The sequence below is a fragment of the Bos javanicus genome, chromosome 10, assembly GCF_032452875.1.
Source record: "Bos javanicus breed banteng chromosome 10, ARS-OSU_banteng_1.0, whole genome shotgun sequence".
Lineage (NCBI taxonomy): Eukaryota > Metazoa > Chordata > Mammalia > Artiodactyla > Bovidae > Bos > Bos javanicus.
This window is the reverse complement of record NC_083877.1, coordinates 61,777,788-61,802,863: the sequence shown is the minus strand read 5'-3', so window position 1 is coordinate 61,802,863 and position 25,076 is coordinate 61,777,788. Positions and strand designations below refer to the sequence as shown.

General features: G+C 36.4%; 2 protein-coding genes across 3 annotated transcripts in view; one reads left to right on the top strand and one right to left on the bottom strand.

Annotated features, from left to right (window-relative positions):
* Positions 1–593: 593 nt before the first annotated feature.
* Positions 594–22,795, top strand: SLC24A5 (solute carrier family 24 member 5). The gene is made up of 9 exons (XM_061428857.1): positions 594–803; positions 1,673–1,852; positions 13,412–13,495; positions 13,586–13,689; positions 14,535–14,635; positions 17,023–17,306; positions 19,702–19,908; positions 21,786–21,887; positions 22,359–22,795. Exons 1-9 carry the CDS (start codon positions 683–685, stop codon positions 22,679–22,681), a joined length of 1,506 nt encoding a protein of 501 aa, XP_061284841.1. The 5' UTR covers positions 594–682; the 3' UTR covers positions 22,682–22,795.
* MYEF2 (myelin expression factor 2) overlaps positions 14,278–25,076 on the bottom strand; it is a 40,007-nt gene continuing 29,208 nt past the window's right edge. For both annotated transcript variants that reach the window (XM_061428858.1, XM_061428859.1), the window contains one exon: positions 14,278–23,428. In XM_061428858.1, the coding sequence (XP_061284842.1) occupies positions 23,265–23,428 (164 nt within the window). In that variant the 3' untranslated portion in view covers positions 14,278–23,264. The remainder of the gene's footprint in view (positions 23,429–25,076) is intronic.

The following is a 25,076-nucleotide window of genomic DNA, read 5'->3' as shown; positions in this document are numbered from 1 at the left end:
TGGAGAGAGAGGTGGAAGCACTTGTAAACTCAGGTCCTTAGAAATCTGGAGAAAGCCCACAGCAGGAGTGAAGACACAGACGTGGAGCAGACCTGTGGACACAGAGCAGCAAGGTGAGGGTGAGACAAACTGAGAAAGTAGCATTGCCATACACACACTATCATATGCAAAATAGATAGCTAGTGGGAAGCTACTGTATAACACAGGGAGCCCAGCCTGGAGCTCTGTGAGGACCTAGAGGGTGGGTTGGAAGTGGGGAAGGAGGCTCCACAGGGAAGGGTTATATATATAGAATTATGACTGATTTGCCTTGGTGTATGGCAGAAACTGCAACAATACTGTAAAGCAATTATCCTCAATTAAAAAAAAAAAAAAAAGCAAAGCCACTATGAAGACAAAGAATAAAATCAGTCCACAAAGAACGAGCTGCCTCGATCTGCCCTCAGGGACCATGGGTCAGGGGACTCTCCCCCTCCTCTCCACCTCTTCCAGCCTCTCTGAGGCTTATGGCTGCTGATCAGAGTAGCTTGACTGACTCCAGTCACCCTCCCTCATGCGCTGGCCTTGCTGTGATGTGCCCTGGGCAGGGCATGGGGCAGGAAGGAGATTCCTCACATGATCCAGCTTAATCCTCCTTTTCTCCCTTCCCAAGGCTGCACGCTGCAGAAACATTGCTACTGGCATGCAGATCAAAGGGGGCCCACAGTGGGCAAGACGGGCCCTGCTCCTCGGCCTCCTCTGGGCTACTGCGCACTTGCCTCCCCCAGGGGCCTCCCTGGCCCGGCGTCTCCCAAGGGCTACAGGTAGGTGGACACTGGGGTCAGCCACCCCTGCTGCTGCCGCCACATACAAATAAACAAAGAGAGGGGAATTCTTACTTGGCTTACTTTTGCTTGTGCTTGCCACTGTGTTTGCTCTCATTTTTAGCATTTGGTGGGGCTTCCCAGGTGGTGCAGTGGTAAAGAATCCAGAGACGCAAATTTGATTTGATCTTTCCTGGGTCGGAAAGATCCCCTGGAGTAGGAAATGTCAACCCGCTCCAATATTCTTGCCTGAAAAATTCCTTGGACAGAAGAGCCTGGCGGGCTATAGTCCATGCAGTCGCAAAGAGTCGACACGACTGAGCATTTAGATTATTTTAGCGTTTGGTAGGATATCAAACACTTTCAGTCCTTCAGATGTTATTGCTGGAGACTTCATCACGGAAAAAGGAATCTTTCATCCTAGAAATTCTCTCTGCAACAATTAATGATTCTCTGTGAGCCTTGAGATTTGTGGACAACTTGGGCTCTGAAATGGGAAAATGAGATTGCACGGATATTAGAAATTTTTATCTTCAGATATATAGTTTCTAGTTTAGGAGGAAAAGGGGTTCAGAATTCCCTTTTAGAGTTGAAGTAGACAAGGAAAACTGATTTCATTATTTCTTCTTTTAAATTCATCCACTATCTTTATTTTATTTTATTAAAACACCTCTTTTGGGTCCCAAAGACTAATATTTTTAAGGATCTATAATTATATCATAGTCAAAAGAGATTTATACATTTTCACCAGAGTTCTTAAAATTCCACCCAGAAACCCCACACTTACTATTTTCTTAAGGAATTTCTCTTTGTGGGCTTGGAATGCGTGACTTCAATATCCTTCAGTTTCACCTCCTTTTCCTTACCAGGAAATAGCACCCAGTGTGTTATATCCCCATCATCGGAGTTTCCTGAGGGCTTTTTCACGAAACAGGAACGTGCAGATGGAGGCATCATAATCTACTTCCTAATTATCCTTTACATGTTCATGGCTGTGTCAATTGTCTGCGATGAGTACTTCCTACCATCCTTGGAAATCATCAGTGAATGTAAGTAGCTGGAAATCTCCGCTATAACTTCCCAGAATAGTGATGCCACACACATATATGCCTGTGTTTGGAGAAGCTCAGTAACAATCCTGCCCATCTTACCTGGCTGCAGGACACTAACGTCTGTGTTGTGGCGTCCTGTACCTTGAGGAACTGGCCTGACTGTGGTTTTTCTTGGTAGCTCATGTACAGCAGGGCATCTTTAATGGGTATAAGGCAACAATCATACGGACTACGTCTAAAAACTGCCAGTTTGTCTGCTGTATTGTCTAGCTGTTAGTAAACTGTTTCAAATTTTATATACATGCACTTGGTGTATACTCCTAATACACTGGGCTCCTAATACTTGCCATCAAATACTTCAATTTTTTTTAAAATTTTTACTCTGAAATCTCTGTAACTTTTTAGAAATAGTAGATGATAAATAAATGCCTTTAAGGACCACCCTTCTACCTCTTCCTTTACCAGTATCCTATCAGGAGGGAAAGGAAACTAATTCATGTTAATGAACCAACAAATATATAAATAAGTCCTGCATCTCATGTAAAGTGACCTCAGGGATTAGGTAATCAAAAATTAAGCTCAGTTATTGGTTTCTGGGAAATAAGATCTGCCAAGCCCTTTAGTTCTGTTTCTTGAATCATGTGTATCACCCAGCATTCTGAGCATAGACCTTACATGGGTGCACTGGTCCCTAAAATCAGGATACCAGTGATGTATTATGGTAACTAAGCAAAAGTGCCTGCATTTCCAGGCTCTATCTCCTGTTTAATTAGTTTAACTGGTTGAGCATGCTCACTTCAGAGAAGGTCGAAGTTCAGGATTAGATTTCTCACTGCATACTCCCAGGATTGCACAGAAATAGCATGCCCTCTCCCCATCGCCAGACACACACACTGCTAGCACTTCTTCACAGAGGGAAAAAGCATGAATGTAGACTCTCCTTTTTCCCCTTTTCCCCTGGCCCCTTCCCCCACCCCTGCTGAAATGCAAGGCATTTTCTCTCTTTTCTCTCTTGTTAGTGCAGTATAGCAATATCCTTAGGACTTAAAACAGGATGTGGCAACAGTGGAGTCACTCAACACTTATTTCTGTAATTCAAAATATTTATAGAACAGGTCAGTGTAAGTTTATTATAATTATTATTTAATTTATATACACAGTTTTACTTTGATATTATATTTGACATGGACATTTCTTTAATAGAAATTAACATAATATTTTACTTAGATTGATGAAATGCAAGAAAAATAGAAGAAAAAGCATAAACTTTCCTACATTACTATCCCCCAGAGATCCCCACAGTTGTCATTTGCTATATTTCCTTTTAGTCTTTTAGATATTGCTACACATACAGTCTGAGACTGTTTCTTTTTCCTAAGATACTATTTTATTGTGAACATTTCCCCATATTATTAAATAGCCTTCAAAAACTTGATTTTTAATGGTAGCACAATACTTCCTGCTTCTGTAAATGATTTCAGCACCTAACACTGGTTTTTATACAGAATGAGCCCTCAGTAGAAATTTATCACAATTTTTTAAATTATTAGTTTTATTAGACATTTGATTTTTAAATTCTTTGTCCTACATAATGCTCATACTTGTATCAAATCTCTGCAAACTTCGCTGACCATTTCCTGACAAAGATGCAGAGCTATGCCTATTTTAAGCTTTATTTTATACATTGCCAAAAACATTTTACAAAAGGTGTGCCAGCAAAAACCTCCACAATGTGTGGTAGCTTCCATTCCAGAAAACCATAAATAATATCACTTAAATGTCTTTGTTAATTGCTTTAAAATAGAAGTTTATTTTATAAAATTTGCATTATCTTATTATTTGTGATGTTAAACATTTTACATAGGTACTGAAATTTGTGGTTTTGTTCTTGTGTTTTTTTTGCCCATGTTCTAATTAGGGGAGTTATTTGTCTTTTACTTATTGATTTCCAAGATTTTTTCTAATATAAATTTCTAACATAATTTTCCTATCATCTGCTTTTTTTGGTTTGTTCGGTTTTGTATTTTGTGTGTTTATTGCATTGAAGTGTACATAGGTAAATTTATAAATATTTTCCTTTATGATTCTTCTTTTGGTTTTATACCTAGAAAAACCTTTTATCTCTAGGTCGGAAAAAATTTCATCTTCTCTTCTACTGATAGTTTTTTCTTTTCTTAACATTTATTTATTTATGTTGAATATTTTTATTTTTTCCACTAAGAATTTGTTTTGCTATAAGATACATTGCTGTTTTATGAAAAGTTGATCCATTATCTATACCCTCAACTCTATACTCTAATGATCTATTTATGTTTGTGCCAATACCACACTTTTCATTAGAAAAACTAAATCATATTAATTATATAAAACTAAGAAATTAAAAATTTAAGGTACTATCTCTCTACTTAGAATCTTTCTTTTTCTGGAAAATAATAAATCCCCATCCCCTTTTTTTGCTTTCTTGACTGAAAGAATGAACCCATCCAGAATTTTTTTTTAATAAAAACCTGTCTTGGGAGTGGTAAATAAATAAATAACGTTTCTAGCCCTGCAGAAGAAACCACCTCATTAAAATTTAGATTGATACTTCAAAATAATCTTAAGTAACTTCATGAAACATCTATAATAAGTAACTTCATGAAACATCTATAATAACGACTTCCACCATGCCACTTGTGGGATTACCTTGAACATCATCAGCAAACATGCATTTCTCAAGTGAATTGCCTTTTGCTCTGAAATATAACACAGTTGCTATTATGGATGTGTGACTGATGGATGCCTACGCCACTGCCTATCTTCAGCTGCTAAGAATTGATCCCTGTCTTGAGTATTGAAAATACTGGCAACAAAATGAAATAGAAATAGTGCTAGCTTGATTCACTTTTAAATGCCTATAAATTAACTCTGTCATTTCTCTTTTCAAGGCCTTAGCATGGTCTTGTCCAAATTAGGACGTCAGCAATAAAAAACAGGCTCTCTGGGATCTGTTTACGTCCACAGAAACTAGCTTCAGAAAGTCTGTAAATGCTTTACACTTCCCCATAGTTCTTTGATGAGCATGAGTTATACAGTCCCACCCAACAAATAAGTATTAATATTATCCTCAAAATAATTTACTGAGCATTATACATTGTACTGGAATGTTATTAACTACTTATGTATTTATTATAGTTATTTTTCATAAACAATTATAGAAGACCAAACATGGTTCTAAATTAAATATATAAGGTTTTAGCTCTTCAAAAAACCCTACAAAGTAGGGACTATTAGATTGGTTTTACTAATGAAAAAACTGGGGCTGAAAGAATATACAAGTTCTCAAGACTACACAGGGCTTCCCAGGTGGCACAGTGGTAAAGAATCTGCCTGCCAATGCAAGAGACACAAGAGATGCAGGTTTAATACCTGAATCAGGAAGATTCCCTGGAGGAGGAAATGGCAACCCATTCCAGTATTCCTGCCTGGAAAATTCTATAGACAGAGGAGCCTGGTGGGTTACAGTTCATGGGGTCACAGAGAGTTGGACATGACTGAACATACACACACACACACACACAGAGCCAGTACACAGGAGAGCCCTGGTCTCTTTAATGTCAAAACCCAAGAATGTTTTCAATTGCTATATAATATAATTTTACACATCCTTATTTGAGATTAGCTGTCATAATATGGTTGTTTCAGAAGAACTGTTCTATTTAAATAATTTTAAAAGGTATTTTCCACCCAAGGGCACCAAAAATTTTGGTTGAAAAATACATCAAATAGTCATTGTAACTACAGAGAAGTATACTACAAAATAATGAGAATCTACTGAGTCATTTTAAAACATCAGTTAATTTTTCTGGAGTTGAGCTGTAGGAGTTGCTTGTATATTTTTGAGATTAGTTGTTTGTCCGTTGCTTCATTTGCTATTATTTTCTCCCATTCTGAAGGCTGCCTTTTCACCTTGCTAATAGTTTCCTTTGTTGTGCAGAAGCTTTTAAGTTTAATTAGGTCCCATTTGTTTATTTTTGCTTTTATTTCCAATATTCTGGGAGGTGGGTCATAGAGGATCCTGCTGTGATGTATGTCGGAGTGTTTTGCCTATGTTCTCCTCTAGGAGTTTTATAGTTTCTGGTCTTACGTTGAGATCTTTAATCCATTTTGAGTTTATCTTTGTGTATGGTGTTAGAAAGTGTTCTAGTTTCATTCTTTTACAAGTGGTTGACCAGTTTTCCCAGCACCACTTGTTAAAGAGATTGTCTTTAATCCATTGTATATTCTTGCCTTCTTTGTCAAAGATAAGGTGTCCATATGTGCGTGGATTTATCTCTGGGCTTTCTATTTTGTTCCATTGATCAATATTTCTGCCTTTGTGCCAGTACCATACTGTCTTGATAACTGTGGCTTTGTGTACGAGACAGCAAAAGAGACACTGATGTATAGAACAGTCTTATGGACTCTGTGGGAGAGGGAGAGGGTGGGGAGATTTGGGAGAATGGCATTGAAACATGTATATCATGTATGAAACGAGTCGCCAGTCCAGGTTCGATGCACGATGCTGGATGCTTGGGGCTGGTGCACTGGGACAACCCAGAGGGAGGGTATGGGGAGGGAGGAGGGAGGAGGGTTCAGGATGGGGAACACAGGTATACCTGTGGCGGATTCATTTTGATATTTGGCAAAACTAATACAATATTGTAAAGTTTAAAAATAAAATAAAATTAAAAAAAAAAAAAAACATCAGTTAAGAATTTCAGCAACCTACTGGGGGTTGTAAATTAATGTTATAAATGGTTACCCACAATAATTAATACGAGAACTAAGCATTTTGTTTACGATGTACGAAATTATAGCATCGTACTGTGGAACCAAACCATCATGTTTGATTCAATGACATTCTGTGGAGTACACGTCTGAGTTCCAATCTAGGATACAATGGTTGAATCGGCCGGCCCTGGCCCACCCCAGCCCCATCGTCCCATGATCCACTCTTCCAATCACTGACAGGGGTTCATTTGGTTATTAGCACAAGGGGCCTCAGCATGGTGAACTCTAGAAGTGGCTGGGACTGCAGTCTCCGTGCAGGGGATATGTTGGAGGTGGTGGAGGACAGAGCCTCTGGCTGATACTCTGGTCAGGCCCAGCTTAGACACATGAGTGCTTTCTCTGTCTGTAGCTATACACATTGGTTCTATATACATTGGTCTGTCAATTACCTCTAGAACCACTACCACTTGAGGCTTCCACCAAGGATCTTTCTCTTTCTTGCTCTACTCATGATCATTAAAGTCATATAACCTCTCCTTCGCATCTCAACACTAGGAAAGCAAGAACACACAAATCCTGAGACATTTTATTGTGATCTTAACCAAGTAGATCCAATATGAGAAAATGCTGTTGCTATACCACCTTCCTTTAATCTTATCTTCTCTTTTATCCATTTAAGTTCTAAAGGAAAAGAGGCTAAAGATGATTCTTTGAACACATTTGTATATAATAGAAACTATATTAATTTACAGCCCATAGTAGGACGATTACCTCTCATCTTTATAAGCAGTTCATTTTTAGAAACACAAAAGTTCAGAAGAAAGCCAAAACAAATCCTTTACATATCATTTTAATATGTAATGGGGATCTCCTAGAGTTATTTCATCACTGTTTAGAGTACCTTTCTTTAACTTTTCTGAGGCTAACTACAGAGAAAACTGAGACCCCCTAGTGATTGGTCGGTCACTTGATACTGCCTAAAGTCCACAATGAGCTAATTATGAAACTTTTCGTCTTAAATGTTACACTAATATGCTATTCAGTTGACACTCTAATCCCTCCACCATGTTGATCCTTTGAAGTATAACATGTCTTAAGTGAAAATGATCTTAACAAGGTTTTGGGAAACATACTTAAATAAAATATTTACTTTTTTATTAAAAATTCTTTTTATTCATTCTGCTTTGAACTAATATTTGTCCATGTTCTATTTTATGTTTCAGAAACAGACAATAAGAAAGAAATACAAGTTTTAATTCCAGGTAGAATTGATTCTAAATTGATAAAATTGAAAGGGAGTCAAATAATTCTGTGAGTATGGCATTTGGATAGCCGACAGTTTCAGGGGATTGTTTGATTCTTAATCCTTATGAAATTTACAGAGGCAAAGCCTTCCCCAAGAACAAAGAATCTAAGAAGAGTGCTTCCTCCCAGCCACACAGGCTCTCCTCTTAAGCGCATTTTCATCCTCTTTGCTTTTCTTTTTCCTCTGATCTAAACTAATCTGAATTTAAAATATAAATAAATACATTGTGGTTACTTTGGATTGCATCTAAATCTACCTTATGTATACAAAGATAAATAAATGTCAAGTGGTCTGGATATTACCAAAATGCTATTGTAGAGACAGGCAATAATAATAATAAAGCTATGCATTAAATCTCTTCACTTACCTTCATGGATAACAGAAAGAGCAGCTTTTTCAACTCAAAAAGATCTAAATACCCATCCCATCTCTGCAACTACTACCTATGTGACCTTGAGCAAGTTATGGAAACAAAACTCAGGTAATTGTGAGGTTTGGAGACAAAAAGTCTTGCATGTGGCTTTATATGATTGACTTACAGCAAGTGGAAACTAATTAATATTATAGCTGTTAGATTAGGGCATGGGGGCATCCTTTTCCAGTGGAATTGGGCTTTTCAAAACATTATACAGGGCTTCAGAATTTGTTCCGTTATGGCTCAGACAAGATATGAGATGATAACTATAAAGTACTCAAAATGTTTTTATTTACTATTAGAAGCATCACAGAGCATATAGATGCAATTGTGCATGGAGAGGCTAGGCATTTATTCCAGTGATGCTGACTTTACTCAAAATATTTCTAGAAATATATTTGAAATTAATGTCAGAACCAATTTTGCAAATCATAAAAAACACTGGTTTGCTGTCATACTTCATTTTGAACCCTAAGTAGAATTACTCAGCATGACTACCCACCATAGTCACTAGAATTGGGTCTGAATGACTTTTAATTGCTTTCAAAACTCAAATCCATTCACGAAGCATAAAAATTTGCTATCACTGAGGACTTTATAAAATTGTGCCAGAAGACACCAAATTGCTTATAGCCTAGTCTTGTAACTCTGTTAAATTTACATGTGAAAAGAACTGAAACTATATTTTTAAAAAGGTAGCAGCAGTTAAAATACAATGATAAAAGTATAAATGATGCTCCCTCCCATCTGTTTTCTCCTCTATCTTCTAAATTTTCAGTTAACATAGGGGTTTTAATTATAAAAGGAATTTATCTAACAATAAGAGGTGGTCCAGAGGCGTAAGGCATAGAATTCATATTTTATACTTTTTTAAATTGATAAAAATTAGAAGATACCTTAAAGATTTGTATATTCCAACCCTCTTACAGATGCCAAAATACAAGCCTTGTCTGAATGACTTATCTAAATTCTTACATTAAGGTACTGGCAGGGCCAGAAGCCAGGTTTCCATTTTAGTTTAAAACTCTTTTTCTATATTATATTTCTAGAAAAAGATTTGCAAAGATGGTTATAAACTTTGCAGCATGGTATCAGAGAAGAGAATATGCTTAAGAAAAAGTCTGTAATCAGTAATCAGTTCATTATCATAAAGTTGCACTTTATATAACCAATGTAATATCCAAACCTATAAAGAAAACTCACCTTGAACATTTCTACTATATCCTCAAGGAAATATGATTAGTCCTTTAGAGTAATAGAGAGGGAAAAAAAAATAATAGCTCTGGGGTGGGGGGAGAACAGAACAATTTATCTTTAATAATAAACTATAACAGAGAGAAATGCTACCCAAAGGTCAGTGAAGACAAAGCCAGTCGATTCTAAAGTTCAAAGGTATAAACCATTCTACAAAATATGCTTAGAACCTTAAGATATAACTTGTTAAAATATCTTTGAAGTTTTATACATCCATCTGTAGAGAGCTCTTCTTTTCATAACTCAAATAGAGCCCAGTGAATGGCAACAAGCTTTATTGTTATTGCCTTTTGAGAAGGAAAGTGTTCAGAAGGGTCACTTATTTTCTTACCTTGCAATAGCCAGATGGATCACTTTTTCTCTCTCCAGATTGAATTTTTCTAATGAAGCATTCTTCAGCCAGCATTAGACGAAGATCAGCCAATCACTCTTCAGCTGCCCCAAGTTTAGACAGTTTAAGATATTTTGTTCTTTTTTCAATTTCCTCCATGTATTAGTTAACCCTGATTTCATTCAAGAATTCATGGTAATATCACTAGCTTTATACATTCTCTGGAATATGCTAGAACACTTCTGAATTATTACTAACTCTCACTAGCTATTTTTCCCCCTAGAAAAGAATACAATGGGCCAAGTTATGTACCAGTGCCACGAGGAAGGGAAGAAAATGATTCAACCACCTCCCATCCTACAATTGCCTCAGTGCCTTTCTGATCCTGAGTTTCTGTGGTGAAAAAGAAATAGCACTGGACTTAGGTATAGCTCAGCTGGTAAAGAATCCGCCTGCAACGCGGGAGACCTGGGTTCCATCCCTGGGTTGGGAAGATCCCCTGGCGAAGGGAAAGGCTACCCACTCCAGTATCCTGGCCTGGAGATTCCATGGACTGTAGGGTCCATGGGTCACAAAAAGTGGGACACGACTGAGTGACTTTCACTTTCATGTTTCATGCTTAGAATCAATAGACTTGGGGTTTACACCCGAACTCCTCACATTTAAGACCCTTACTTTCCATGTAACTTTAAGTTACTTAACCTTCTGGTTATCTGTTTTTTATATGTGAAATGGAAATACCACAACTCATATCTAAGAACTTCCCCGGTGGCTCAGATGGTAAAGAATCTGCCTGCAATGCAGGAGACCTGGGTTTGAGCCGAGTTGAGAAGATCCCCTGGGGAAGGGAATGGATGCCCACTCCAGTTCTTGCCTGGAGAATTTCATGGACAGAGACGCCTGGCAGGCTACAGTCCATGGGGCCACAAAGAGTAGGACACAACTGAGCAACTAACACTCATTTCCGAGAATAGCTGAGATGATTAAATTATGTATATGAAAGTGAATTGTATGCAATGAATATATTTAATTCATAGATAAAATTTTTAAGAAGTTAATAGAACAATATGCTTCATCTTTTCTAAGTTTTAAGACCAACTGGACCTACTATGTATCAGAGTTGTAATAAAAGTATAAATACTATATATATATGCAAAATCACTCTAACCAGTTAAAGAAATGCTATGAAATATAACTTACGTAAATTATTACTTCTGTCCCTTCATTAGTCACCACAAGTAGTGTTCATCAAAGCAACATGACCAAGGGCAAATAGGATAGAGAACTTGGATTTGGTTAACTCCATCCTGAGAGGATTTTTCCCAGTGGAGGCATAACAGGTAGCAAAACAGTTCTGACTAGAGCTGGTTGGACCACTGAGACCAGATAGCCTCATGAGGATAAAAAAGATGACTGTGGCTGGTATCACCAGCAAGCAACACTAGATGTCTTTCTGAAAGTGAAAGTGAAAGTCACTCAGTCGTGTCCAACTCTTTGAGACCCCATGGACCCCATGTGACCCCATGGACCCCATGGACTTTGTGACCCTATGGATCTTCCCAACCCAGGGATCAAACTCAGATCTTCCCAACTCAGGTCTCCTGAACTGCAGGCAGATTTATTAACAGCTGAGCCACCAAGGAAGCCCAAGAATACTGGAGTGGGTAGCCTATCCCTTCTCCAGCAGATCTTCCTGTCCCAGGAATTGAACCGGGGTTTCCTGCCTTGCAGGCTGATTCTTTACTGGCTGAGCTACCAGGGAAGCCCATCTTTCCAAGCACTTCTCACATTTTTCACAATGAAAGCCCAAGTGCTTGCTAGGATCCACAAGGCTTTATATGATCTGGCCCTCTCTCACCTTTGACTTCATCATCTACAGCTCTCCTTCACACACTGCATTCCAGATACTCTGGCCTTTCTCTGTTTCTTGAACACATAGGCTAACGTCTGCCTCAAAACCTTTGCACGCATTCCATCTGCCTATATTACTCCCAGGTCTATGTGTGGCTACTCCCTCACTTTGTTAGCATCTTGGGGAAGTCCTTTCTGGTTACCCAATCTAAAATTACAGTCTTTCCTCCATGAAATTTTATATCCACCTTCCTGATTTTTGAGCTTCCCTGGTGGCTCAGATGGTAAAGCATCTGCCTACAATGCAGGAGACGCGGGTTCAATCCCTGGGTCGGGAAGATCTCCTGGAGGAGGAAATGGCAACCCACTCCAGAATTCGTGCCTGGAAAATCCCATGGACAGAGGAACCTGGTAGGCTATAGTCCATGGGGTCACAAAGAGTTGGACATGACTGAGCAACTTCACACCTAACTTTTGCTCCTTCTAACACAATATATATTTTTTTCTTGTCTGTTGACTCTCACTGAAATTAAATTCCAGAAGAGAAATGTTTGTCTGTTTTGTGACTGCCACATTCCTATCACATAAAAAAAAGCATCTGATACAGTAGGTGGTCAATAAATACAACAAATAGATAAATAATAGTCAGGTGTTCCAGTTATCAATGGCTTATGAAATCACCCCAAAACTAGGGGCTTAGAAGAACAATCATTTCAGACTTCTCATAGCTTTAAGGGTTTACTGGCCTCAGCTGGATGGTTCTTGCTTGAGGTCTTTCATGCAGTGACATTCAGAAAAAGGACTATAATTATCTGAAAGCTCCCTCCTTCACATGTCTGGTGCTGGGACGGGAGGATTCAAAACTGAGGGGCTGAAACAGCAGGGCTTCCTGGGGCATCTCTATGTGGGCTCTTCACAAGGTCTTTCCTATATGGCAGCCAGGGATTTTATGTGGTAGCTTAGGGCTCTGAAGCAAATGTCCCGAGAGAGAGAACCATTAGAAAGCTTTTTCACCTTTTATGTCCTAGCTTCAGGCATGTGGTTCTGTCATACTTTCAGCAGTCACAAAGGCTCATCTAGGCTCAAAATACATAAACTCTACCTTGTTTTTTGTTTTAGTTTGTTTGACAGGGAATGGACAGGTTCTGGAAAACCATGTGGGCAGAAATATTGTAGCTATTTTAATAAAATTCAACCTGCTACACCACCAACAAAAAAGAAATCAGTAATGTCAAAGGCAGATATCTCAGTAGAGAAGTAGAACTTGAGGTGGACTGGAGAGTGAGCAACAGGTAATGGCCCTACAGGTAAGAATAAGGAAATACTGACTACAGGTGACAGGGACTCAACCAAGCACACCAGAGTTTGAGGGTCTGGGAAGACTGTCAAAAATCAATAATATACTAAACAATAAACATTGACAAAGGATTGCTATCAATGGCTTGGAAACTGAATTTTCATTCTAATTTTAACTTTCTGATATAGGGTAAATAATGCCTAGAAGGCTGCCTGTGTTGGCTGTTTTCCAGTTGAAGTTAGTATCAATGGCTTTCTATGAAAATGTAGCTTTGGTATCTATTTAGTTATGAGAACATGCTCTCCCATTTGTCACTTTACCAGGCTTAATATAATTTCATTTGTCTTCAGCCTTAGGACTGTCCCAGGATGTTGCAGGTGCAACTTTTATGGCAGCCGGTAGTTCAGCTCCTGAATTAGTTACTGCTTTCCTAGGTAAATACCAGTCCTTTTATTTTTTTGCTTAATTGGTGTTATTTGATCTTCTCCAAGTCAACACTAACTTAGCTACTATCTGGCTCATAGGTGTATTTATCACAAAGGGCGATATTGGCATTAGCACCATTCTTGGATCTGCAATCTATAACCTCCTTGGTATCTGTGCAGCCTGTGGCTTACTATCTAATGTGGTACGTAAGAAAACTTTATTCAACAAAATATAGTCTTGACAAATTATAAGAACTGCTTATTGTCAAACCACAACATGAATCAGCCACAGGTATACATATACCCCCTGCCTTTTGAACCTCCCTCCCATCTCCCTTCCCATCCCACACCTCTAGGTTGATACAGAGCCCGTTTGAGTTTCCTGAGACATACAGCAAATTCCCGTTGGCTATCTATTTTACATATGGTAATGTTTCCATGTTACTTTCTCCATACATCTCACCCTCTCCACCCCTCTCCCCATGTCCATAAGTCTATTTTCCATGTCTGTTTCTCCACTGCTTCCCTGCTCTTCAGTACCATTTTTCTAGATTCTATATATACACGTTAGTATATGATATTTATCTCTTTCTGGTTTACTTCACTCTGTATAATAGGCTCTAGGTTCATCCACAGAAATAACAGAAAATAACAGAATTTGACAGAGTTTGACAGAAAAGAACAAAATTCTGTAAAGCAATTATCCTTCAATTAAAAAATAAATTTATAAAAAAAAGACAAAGAAAAACAAAAGAACTGTTGATAGTCTGGAACAAACAAGGCACTAGGAATGTGTTCAATTAAGTTTATTAATCAGTAGAAAAACAACATGTATTCAATTTTAAGTTAACCCACAAATACCTCTTGGTCAAATTTATGAAAATCAGACTAGGTTTAGAAACACAATTTTTCTTAAAATTCCTTTCTCTAAAAGCAATATGTAAAAGATAACAATGTTTAACTACAAATATACAAATAATTTTAGTATTACACTAAGCAAGTACTTGAAGAAGTAACAGTGTAATGGAAACATTAATTATTTTTACAGGTTTCAACGCTATCATGTTGGCCCCTATTTAGAGACTGTGCGGCATATGCTATCAGTGTAGCAGCACTTCTTGCCATAATATTTGACAACCAAGTTTACTGGTAAGCTTGAAAAGATCACTACTCTTATGTAAAACAATGACAGAGAGTACTTTTATAAAATTCTAGTTTAGTAACTTTTTTTCAGAAATGTTATTTCTTTCATTCTTAATTATCTACCCCTTTCATACATTTTCCTGGAGATCTCTGAGCTAACCTCGTCATCACAATTGCTGGTGGGGTTGTTCTCCCTTTGCAATTTTTCAGTCAAATCAGTCTTCCTTTTTGTCTAACCAGCAGATGTTACCATCCTTCTTTTTCCCTACTGACTACCTTCTCAGAAAGCTTCCAAATTTTAGATGTTTGTTAAAGCCCCAAGAGGTGGCTTTTTCCTCTATTGGGTTGTTTACCTTTCCTCAGTTAGAAGTGGCCATGATCACACAATTAGAGATAACAAAGAAACAAAGTCCCTTTAAATTCCTCCAACTTTTTCCCTGATGTTCATTTACTAAGAGAACTATAGCCCTCTTCCTCTAAAAATTAAAAATGTTTTAGCTTTCAAGACTAAAAACTATTTGTTTTATTTATAATCTCCCCATGCCTTGTCGTTCTAAGAAAATGGAAACAGTCACTTTTTCAGCTAACACGTACCAGGTATTTGTTAGGTATTGATCACTATGAGATGAGTCTTAACAGATGAATAAATGTCAAACATAGACACACAGACTGTACATTGCCTGATGGTGGAGGTCAATGGCACCCCTCTGGAATACTAGAGGGGTGCCATTTGGCAATGCTGCTCTAATACCTGCTATCAAGAAACTTCAAACCTAGCAGGGAGTAAATTTTCAAAGTGAATCTTTCTGACATCTAGTCTGTCTCCCAAGGAAAGACTGTTGGTTACAACAGAAGTGCTTCTGGGACTTAGCAGTTGTCTGCCAGGGGACAATGACTGTGGGAGTATCCAAGCTAATGCTCCTTTCATTAGGGATATCAAGAACTCTGTGCTTTCAAGCTGTAGCAGTGATTCACTAGCTATAAAATAAAAGGTAAATGCAAGGTTCAAATGTGATGATATCAGATAATCAAACTTCTCTAAATAGCAAACCAGAGTATAGGAAAATGGTGCAAGCCAAACTCATTTACATTAAAATCATCAAAAAATCTCAGTATAGCAAATTGAAAAGCTTCAGCCAGTCTAACATATTCTGATTTAGCACAGAATTCCTATACCAGAACAACTGAAATGAAGGGATACTATATTCTTGTAATTATTATGTTTTTTCAATGAACTTAAGTGGAGAAGCCCCATCACTATTCATTAGTTTCACTTTCACTTTGAAAATCTGTAATTACTATTATTTTCAAATAGGGCTTCCCAGGTGGCTCAGAGGGTAAAGAATCTGCCTGTAGTGCTGGAGACTCAGGTTTGATCCCTGGGTTGGGAAGATCCCCTGGAGAAGGGAATGGCAACCCACTCCAGTATCCTTACCCAGAGAATCCCATGGACAGAGGGGCCTAGTGGGCTACTGTCCGTGGGGTTGGAAAGAGTTGTACAGGACTGAGCGGCCTACACTTTCACTTCACTTCATGAATACAAATATCCAAGAAGCTCAGTAGACTTCAGGTAAGATGAACTCATATCCACACTGAGACACACTATAGTCAAACTTTCAAAAACAAAGAGAACCTTGAAAGCATCAAGAGAGAAGTGAATCATCTCATACAAGGGACCTCAATAAGATTATAAACAGATTTAACTTTCAGAGGCCAGAAGGCAGTGGGCAGATACATTCAAAGTGCTAAATGAAAAAAAAAGTCAACTGAGTCCCATATCTGGCAAAATGGTCCTTCAATAGTGAGGGTGGAATTAAGAGATGTCAAGCTAAACAAAAATTGAGGGAGCTCCTTACCACTAGATGTTCCTTGCAAATAACATTCAAGGGAGGTGTGCAAGGTGAAATGAAGGGACACTAGACAGTAACTTGAAGGCTTATGGAGAAATGAAGATCTCAATTAAGGTAAATACATGGGCAGTTATAAAAGCTGGTGTTATCCCAACAATGGTTAGTAACTGGACCTTTTGTTTCCTGCATGATTTGAGAGACTGGTACATTTAAAGGAAAAATATTCGGACACGACTAAGTAACTAACACACATTTTCAAAGAACTTTCTATGCTTGCTATTTTGAAGGATTCTACAAATTAAGAATGAGTTTATAATCCTTGTTTTTAAAATACAAAAAGGACAGTGTCGAACTTTCATCAATCAGTAAGTCTTTAATAATGTTGTAACCAAATCTGGACACATCTATAAAATCAAAATGTATCTAGAATACTTCTGTTCTATTGTTTCATTAGAAAGTTAAGCAGATACTGCCCCAAAACTACTAACTCTAAAATAACTTTCACTTTAAATTGAAAACCACACAAATTTCTCTAATTTATAGGTATGAAGGAACTTTACTGCTTTTGATGTACGGATTATATGTTGTGGTGCTGTGTTTTGACATTAAAATTAACCAATATATTATAAAGAAATGCAGTCCTTGCTGTACCTGTCTTGTCAAAGCAATAGAAGAGAGAAGTGAACAACAGCTACTGATGGGATGGGAAGAAGAGGATCAACCATTCATCCGTAGGCAATCAAGAACTGACAGTGGAATATTTCATGAAGATTCTGGCTACTCCCAACTTTCTTTAAGTTTACATGGTCTTAGTCAGGTTTGTGAAGGTAATAACCCCATCATGACCACTGTTAAGTCTGTTACTAGCAAAACTTAATTTCATTTCAATTCGGCAAGTACTATATACTTACTACTTTAAAAATACTATGGGAATTTAGAGATGATCAAGAGGCAGACCTATTCTTAAAGAAGTTTCCAAATATTTCAGAAAAAGAACAAAATAGCTAAAATATGAACATTTAAATACTGTAAAGAGAAAGAAATAAAGTATAAACATAGTTCCTAAATGGGACAGATGGTAAAAAAAATTTGATGAGGATGGTCAGATAGGAAAGATTATCACAGAGACAAACTAAGCCTTGTAGAACAGTAAGATTTTAACAAATTGATTTACGGTAATAGCTACTGAAGTTTTATCAGACTTCATATGTCATAAGTAAATGATGCAGAGCTAAGAGTAAAAAGCATTCCATGGATTGATAAAGAAATAACATGGGAAAAAGGCTTGTCAAGTACTAACATAACTGGAGGACTGAATGTGCAGAATGGAAGCAGAAGAAAGGTGGATAGGAAGGAATACGACAGTCTTAAATGCTAGATCAATAGCATTTGCAGGTTTGCAGAGAAATTATCAGAACTGAAATATGAGATAAAAGACATGCTGCTAGACCAACTGATGTGTTTAACAGATGCTTAGACAAGGTGAAGGCAGTGGGAATACAAGAAAATAGATGTGAGACAATGCAGAGGAAGCATCACCAAGACCAGGCAACTGAAGGGCTACATGGGAGCAGAGATAATTCTGAGGCTTTTGATCATGACAAAGTAAAATGAGAATACCACTTACAAATCTAGGAATTTAGGAAGAGCTGGTGTGAAGAAAAAGTAGGAAGGAGACAGCTGAATTTTAAACATGTGAAGCAGTAGCAAAACATGTAAATAAATGTTTATAGTATGTATGCTAAGTCGCTTCAGTCATGTCTGACTCTTTGAGACTTGATGGACTGTAGCCCACCAGACTCCTCTGCCCATGGGATTCTCCAGGCAAAAATACTGCAGTGGGTTTCCATGCCCTCCTCCAAGATCCCCTGGGGAAAAGAATGACCTACCCACTGCAGTATTCTTGCCTGGAGAATCCCATGGACAGAGGAGCCTGTCAGGGCTACAGTCCATGAGACTGCAAAGAGTCAGACATGACTGAGCAACTAACATGTTTAGTATATAGGAAGTCAAATTCAGCTACAGCCAGAAATAAAAATTTAGGGATTTTTTTTTTAATAAAGTGGTTTTAAGAAACAGATTCTGCCTTTTATTTAGTACATTAGACAAGGAACTTAGTAATTTATTATCTGAAAAAATTAAAACATGAATTTTCCCCTTCTTACAAAGATTATAGTTTCTAGTCTTTCAGGTACAAGAAGTACACATTTCTAAGTTAAATTTTATAACAAGAAACTAAAAAAAACAGTCCAAACATTTTTTTATTACAATAAAATTATATCTGTTACTTTCTGGCCCATTTGCTGCAATGTGGCAAAAAAAAAAAAAATTATGAGTTATTTTACTAGTATTAGTGGTAATGTGACCTAATATATGGGCAAAACATTGGACTGGCCAAAAAGTTTGTTCAATTTTTTCCATAAGATGGTATGGAAAAAACCGACCAAACTTTTTGGCCAACCCAATATTTTATAAGTGCCATACAAATTTTAAACAATCTAAAGTGAAGCCTCCTTTTTATCTAATATATTATTATTGACTTCTTCCACCAAGTTAATAGAACAAATTGAATTTAAAAAACATACTCAAGTTTTATAAGTTACACTGTAGATTCAATACTACTTCCAATTTTCTTAAGGTTCTAAGAATTGTGGTGAATTTTGTTTAGTAAATTAATGAAAGAAAATGATGAAATAAGCCCCGTAAAATCACCTGAGAATCAGAAATATTCAACTTAATAAAAAGATTATGCTATAGCTATCTTTTACTCCCTAAGAATACATTTTGTGATACATAGGGCAGGCTAGAGGTATCATCAATACTGGGAAGTGGAGACAACTGGGGTTGCTAAGGGAAGACACCAGGTTAATCCCATAAGCAAAAGTTACTAAAAACCATCCACATTGTAGAAAATCAAGAGATATTGAACTGACTCTTCAGAAACATTTATGTTTCTAACACACTTAGTGAATGAGCCTAAACACTCTGATGGATTTAAGACCCCAAATCAAGAAATGCTGAATATCACATTTTATAGTCAGCCCTGAAGTCTCAATTAGCTTCTTTTTGCCAGCAATATCAGTAATGAGATATTCAAATGTTTTAAATAGCCTCTTAAAAACTGATACAGCTAATTTATTTCAATATAGCTTCTTAAATGGACATTTCTAACTTAATTGGCCATTTGAGAAAACTCAAAATCATTTAATTTTTCCTTAACAGATCCGCCAAGTGTTTTCAACATGCCTGAAGCCGACTTAAAAAGAATTTTTTGGGTACTATCCCTTCCCATTATTATACTACTTTTTCTAACCACACCAGATTGTAGAAGAAAGTTTTGGAGAAAGTATTTTGTGATAACATTTTTTATGTCAGCACTGTGGATATCTGCATTTACATATATCCTAGTTTGGATGGTCACAATAACTGGTATGTATAATATCTTAAGAGCACAATTTAAAAATAATCAGTTGTATATAAGAACAGCATATATTCACTAAGTATAATCTAGTTAAAGAGAAAATTTGTTTTTCAGCAGACTAAAAATAAAGATTAGTGCTATTTACAAAAAGATTAAATATTAATATACCAACAAGCTCACTCAGGTTTTGTGAGGTGTATACCACATGTCAAGCTATATGGTCACTATTACACAGCCCAGGGGTACAAGTCAAAGGAACATGTTATAAATGATGTCAAATTCACAGAATTTCTATTTTGCTAATAATTAAATCACATTGCATGGGTCCACAAGATAGTCTTTATACTGAATGCCATCCCATACTTTAACATATGGCAAGGTGCCAGTGTTTTGAGACAACAATGGGTATTCACTGTTTAACTGGATTACATTTTGTTTTTTAATATGGCAATATAAATGTACTACAAAATGAATTACAAGGGTATAAAATAAAGTCTCATTTTAGTTTCTACTACTTTCATGATTAAGATTTAACTATTACTACCTGGCCATAATCAGCTCTAGTCCCAAAGAACTCGTAGTTCAGAAGGAAAAACTGAATATAAACAATGTACAAAAAAAAAAATCAGGAATTTCTCCCAAAAAGGTTAACCTGAATGGACTTAATCAGAGGTGAGCAACCCACCACCTGTGTACCCAAACACTGAGTCTCCTGTTTTTGCGAGTTAAGTTTTACTGAACAGTCAAGCCCATCCATTTATATATTATCCATGAATGCTTTCACATTACACTGGCAGAGCTGAATAACTGCAACAGAGATTGTATAGCCTACAAAACCTAAAAAAATTACTATCTCACCCTTTCAAAAAAAAGTTTCCTGACCTCTGACTTTTCTCAAATTAATATATGACTTAGAATAGTATGCTATTCTAAGAATATTTCTTTTTTTATGAGTAATATGGAAAAATCCAAGCCTGCATATTAAAGCTCTCCATAAATGTTCTCAGCCAGGTCACATTTGATGTTAGGAAAACAAGAAAAGAACAAAATCAAGTACTAGATCACAGAACAGTCCCCAAGATGATAAATCTTAGTGTTATTTATGTACATATGAACTCTGGCAAACCAGTAACAAATTAACAACCAATTACAGTTCCATTAGCAATATATAAGCATGCAATAAATATGCTACTTGAAGTTTTTTTAATTAACATTTTAAGAAGAAAAAAAAAGAATTGTAAAGCAAGTTTTCAATTACAATATAAAGAGCAGTTACATTCTAGTTCTGTTTCCCAAAATGGATACATTTATGAAAAACGATGAACTGCCATCAGATTTAACAGAGGTATTAAAGCGGAACCACAAAGTTAGAAAGACTCAAGTAGAAGCCTATTCTGTTTTCCTCAGATTTATGATTTCCCAAAGGAAACACCTAAACTAAGGTATATCACTAAAGTAGAACTTTAAAAATGCATACCATGTTAACACATTTACAGCCTAAAAATAGCTATAATATGCTTAAATCTGACCTTTTTAGGAAATGTTTTTAAAAAGGAGAAGAGAAAATGACCAATCTTATTGGCATATTTTAAGCAACAGCCTTGATAACAGTGGACATCCAAAACTTCTATAAGCATACCACATAGGGAAATTATTCCTTGGTAGAATTTTGTGTATTAAATATCACCATCTGTCATGAAAAATCTGTGCTACCTTGGTTACCAATTCACCAATATTATTCAAATATTTTGCTACCTAAAATCTAAGTACATATTGGTTCTGAAATCTAAATATGTCTATTTTCTTTTTCAGGAAAGAAATATCTGCAGAGAACAGTTAGTGAATCTATAAGATTTGTAATATATAATATCTATGTTTGTTACAGGGGAAACATTAGAAATTCCAGATACAGTAATGGGCCTTACTTTATTAGCAGCAGGAACAAGCATACCAGACACGATCGCAAGTGTGTTGGTTGCAAGAAAAGGTAAGAACTGGGTCCCTCAAGCTGCAGTGCCCATTCTTAAAAGCCTGACTGAAATACACTGAGCAAAGATACCTTTAAAATATTTCCTCAGTAACATACTTTGAAGAAAAAAGAACTCAAGAGGAAGCATTTACTATTTAATTAATTTCACTAAATCTAATCCCCTAAATAATATTCACCTGAAATGTGAATTAAATCGTAATTAACCATGTTAGAATGAAAAGCAACAAGTAATCTATATACCTTATTGAAAAATGGTTTAATAAATAAGGATAATTATTATTAGATAAATAAATGTTAAGACTTTAAATACTAACCCCCTAAAATTTAAAAATACAAATTCAGTAAGACTTTTGCTCTAATACAATTTTCCAAAACAAACAGAAAAAGTATCCAGTGTTTTTTCTTATGAAGCTTATTAATAAAATACAGTATTGGTATGCACATTTAACAACATGCTTTTTTTTGCAGGCAAAGGAGATATGGCTATGTCTAACATCGTGGGATCCAATGTCTTTGATATGCTATGCCTAGGTGTTCCATGGTTTATTAAAACTGCATTTATAAATCCATCTGCTCCTGTAGAAGTGAACAGTAGAGGACTAACTTACATAACCATCTTTCTCAACATTTCAATTGTTTTCCTTTTCTTAGCAGTTCACCTCAATGGCTGGAAACTAGACAGAAAGTTGGGAGTAGTCTGTCTGTTACTGTACTTGGGGCTTACAACATTATCAGTTCTATATGAACTTGGAATTATTGGAAACAATAAAATAAGGGGCTGTGGTGATTAACGTTAACAGTGTTATGTGGAAAATGTGAATGATGGGGAAGGGCAGAGAAGAAAACCTCCATTTCTTCATTTAACTCAAATAAAAAATATTCTGAACTTCAGAATCTAAAACTTACTTACAGTAGTTTTTTATCACCAACAAAAGTAATTTAAAGCCAATCAAAATCATATCCTAATTTGTCTGAGCCCTTTCTTTTCAAGGACAATTACATATATTAAACAGAAGTTTTGGAAAAAACCATCTATGCTTTACCTTACAATAAGTTGATAAAAGCTGGGGACACTTTTAACAAACAAATCCCACTATGCAGAACTGAAAATAACAAGAAAATGGCTTACTTCATTAAAAATAGTATAACCATTCATTTAAACTGAATGACCAGACTTGCTGTCTTAAAAACCCAAACTTGAGATTAACAAAAATCACACAGTATATTTAACACTATACTGTTAAAAAACTGGTGGGAGTTTTAGAAGTTCATTTTTACAACTTTTTGTAAGTAGACAGTATTACTTTTAAAAAATGACGTTTACTAGGAGATTCAGCAAAACAGATGTAAGAATGTTCCAACCGTGGTTTCAAATTATGCATTACGATCCAAGCGAACATCAATTTCTCTGCCACTGATTTTTATGCCATTCATTATTCTGCAGGCTTTTTCAGCTGATTCTGGGGAGTCAAATCTGACCGTTCCACAGCCTTTTGACTTTCCATTCTCCATTTTTATTTCTGCAAACATTACATGACCTGTAAAAGAAAAATTATAGAATTACCTGTCAGTATAAACAGTTTCCATTTCAGTATACAGGTTTGAAATTTCTCATAGCCTATGAAGTGACAAGTAACTTGGCTAAAAACGTTAATGATTTTAAAATAGCACATCATATAAGTATTACTCTCATCATTTTATACTCTGTATATAATGCAATTCATATACAGTAATAAAGGTTGTAATATACAAAATTGAAATAAAAATAAATTTGCTTAGGATTTAGTATTTTATTAAAATAAAAAATTTTAATGTAAATCTTTACTTGAATTTTATAGCAAAATAAGGTAAGCTAGCACAAAACAATACCTAGTTACCATGCCTAACAACAAACACAAATCCAAACAAAATTATTTTTTGAAAATTTCTTGTTTTATACTCAATACCCTAATCTTTTTTCTTTCCTTTTTATCTTCCATATCACTGTTTTATCCCTGAAAACAGTAACAACCACCCAGGAATTTTACCAGGTCCACAAAGGGCTCCGCTAATTATGTTTTCAACCATAATGCAAAGTCATTTATTCAATATCTTAATTTGAACTCTATATGTAAGAGTGGCACCAAGTACTTATGGAAATAGACATGGAAGAGATACTATAGATTTAAATCAATAAAGGTACAAAACACTGATGATGACAAGAACATAAAGAAGGACCTTAGAGAGGAACTTTCAGAAGGAGGAAGAAAACCAGACAATGGTTCTGTTTAGAGTTAATATCATTACTGACTCTATACAGACTGGTATTTGAAATAAATGCATATCATTTATAAAAATGTATGGCCATAAAAACCCATCATCTAAACCAGAAACCTGAGAGTAAAAGGGAGAGATATTAATAAGTACACACAAATAACAGATGTAAACACTGAGACTATCCCCAGGCAAACAGGGATGTATGATAACCCAGTTCACACAGATTTAGATAATGACGTGTGTAACTACTTACCATAATGTTTCCCTCCCTTTGAATATGTAGTTGCCAGATCACTATGGGCTAACTTTAGTCTGGCAATAAAATCAAAGAGCCAGACATATTTAGTTCTATAAAGGGAGGGAAAAAAAAGGAAAAGGGAGGAAGGTAAAAAAAAAGGGCTTATCAAAAAATTGCATAAGCCCTTTCCACATGATGGGATGAATTTTTAATCTGAGTGCATGAGTTAAGACTTTTTTCCTGTTTGAAGTTTCATCTGAATGATTTCTACAACATCCTGGACTATTTTTTACTTTTATTTATTCATCCATCACCACCTTGCCCCATTACTGCATTTTTTTTTTAAACCGATAGTTACTCCTCTGCTGCTGCTGCTGCTAAGTCACTTCAGTCGTGTCCGACTCTGTGCGACCCCATAGACAGCAGCCCACCAGGCTCCCCCGTCCCTGGGATTCTCCAGGCAAGAACACTGTGGGTTGCCATTTCCTTCTCCAATGCATGAAAGTGAAAAGTGAAAGTGAAGTCGCTCAGTTGTGTCCAACTCTTAGAGACCCCATGGGCTGCAGCCTACCAGGCTCCTCTGTCCATGGGATTTTCCAGGCAAGAGTACTGGAGTGGGGTGCCATTGCCTTCTCCTTAAAGGAAATTGGAAAGGAAACTGAAGTCGCTCAGTCATGTCTGACTCTTTGCAA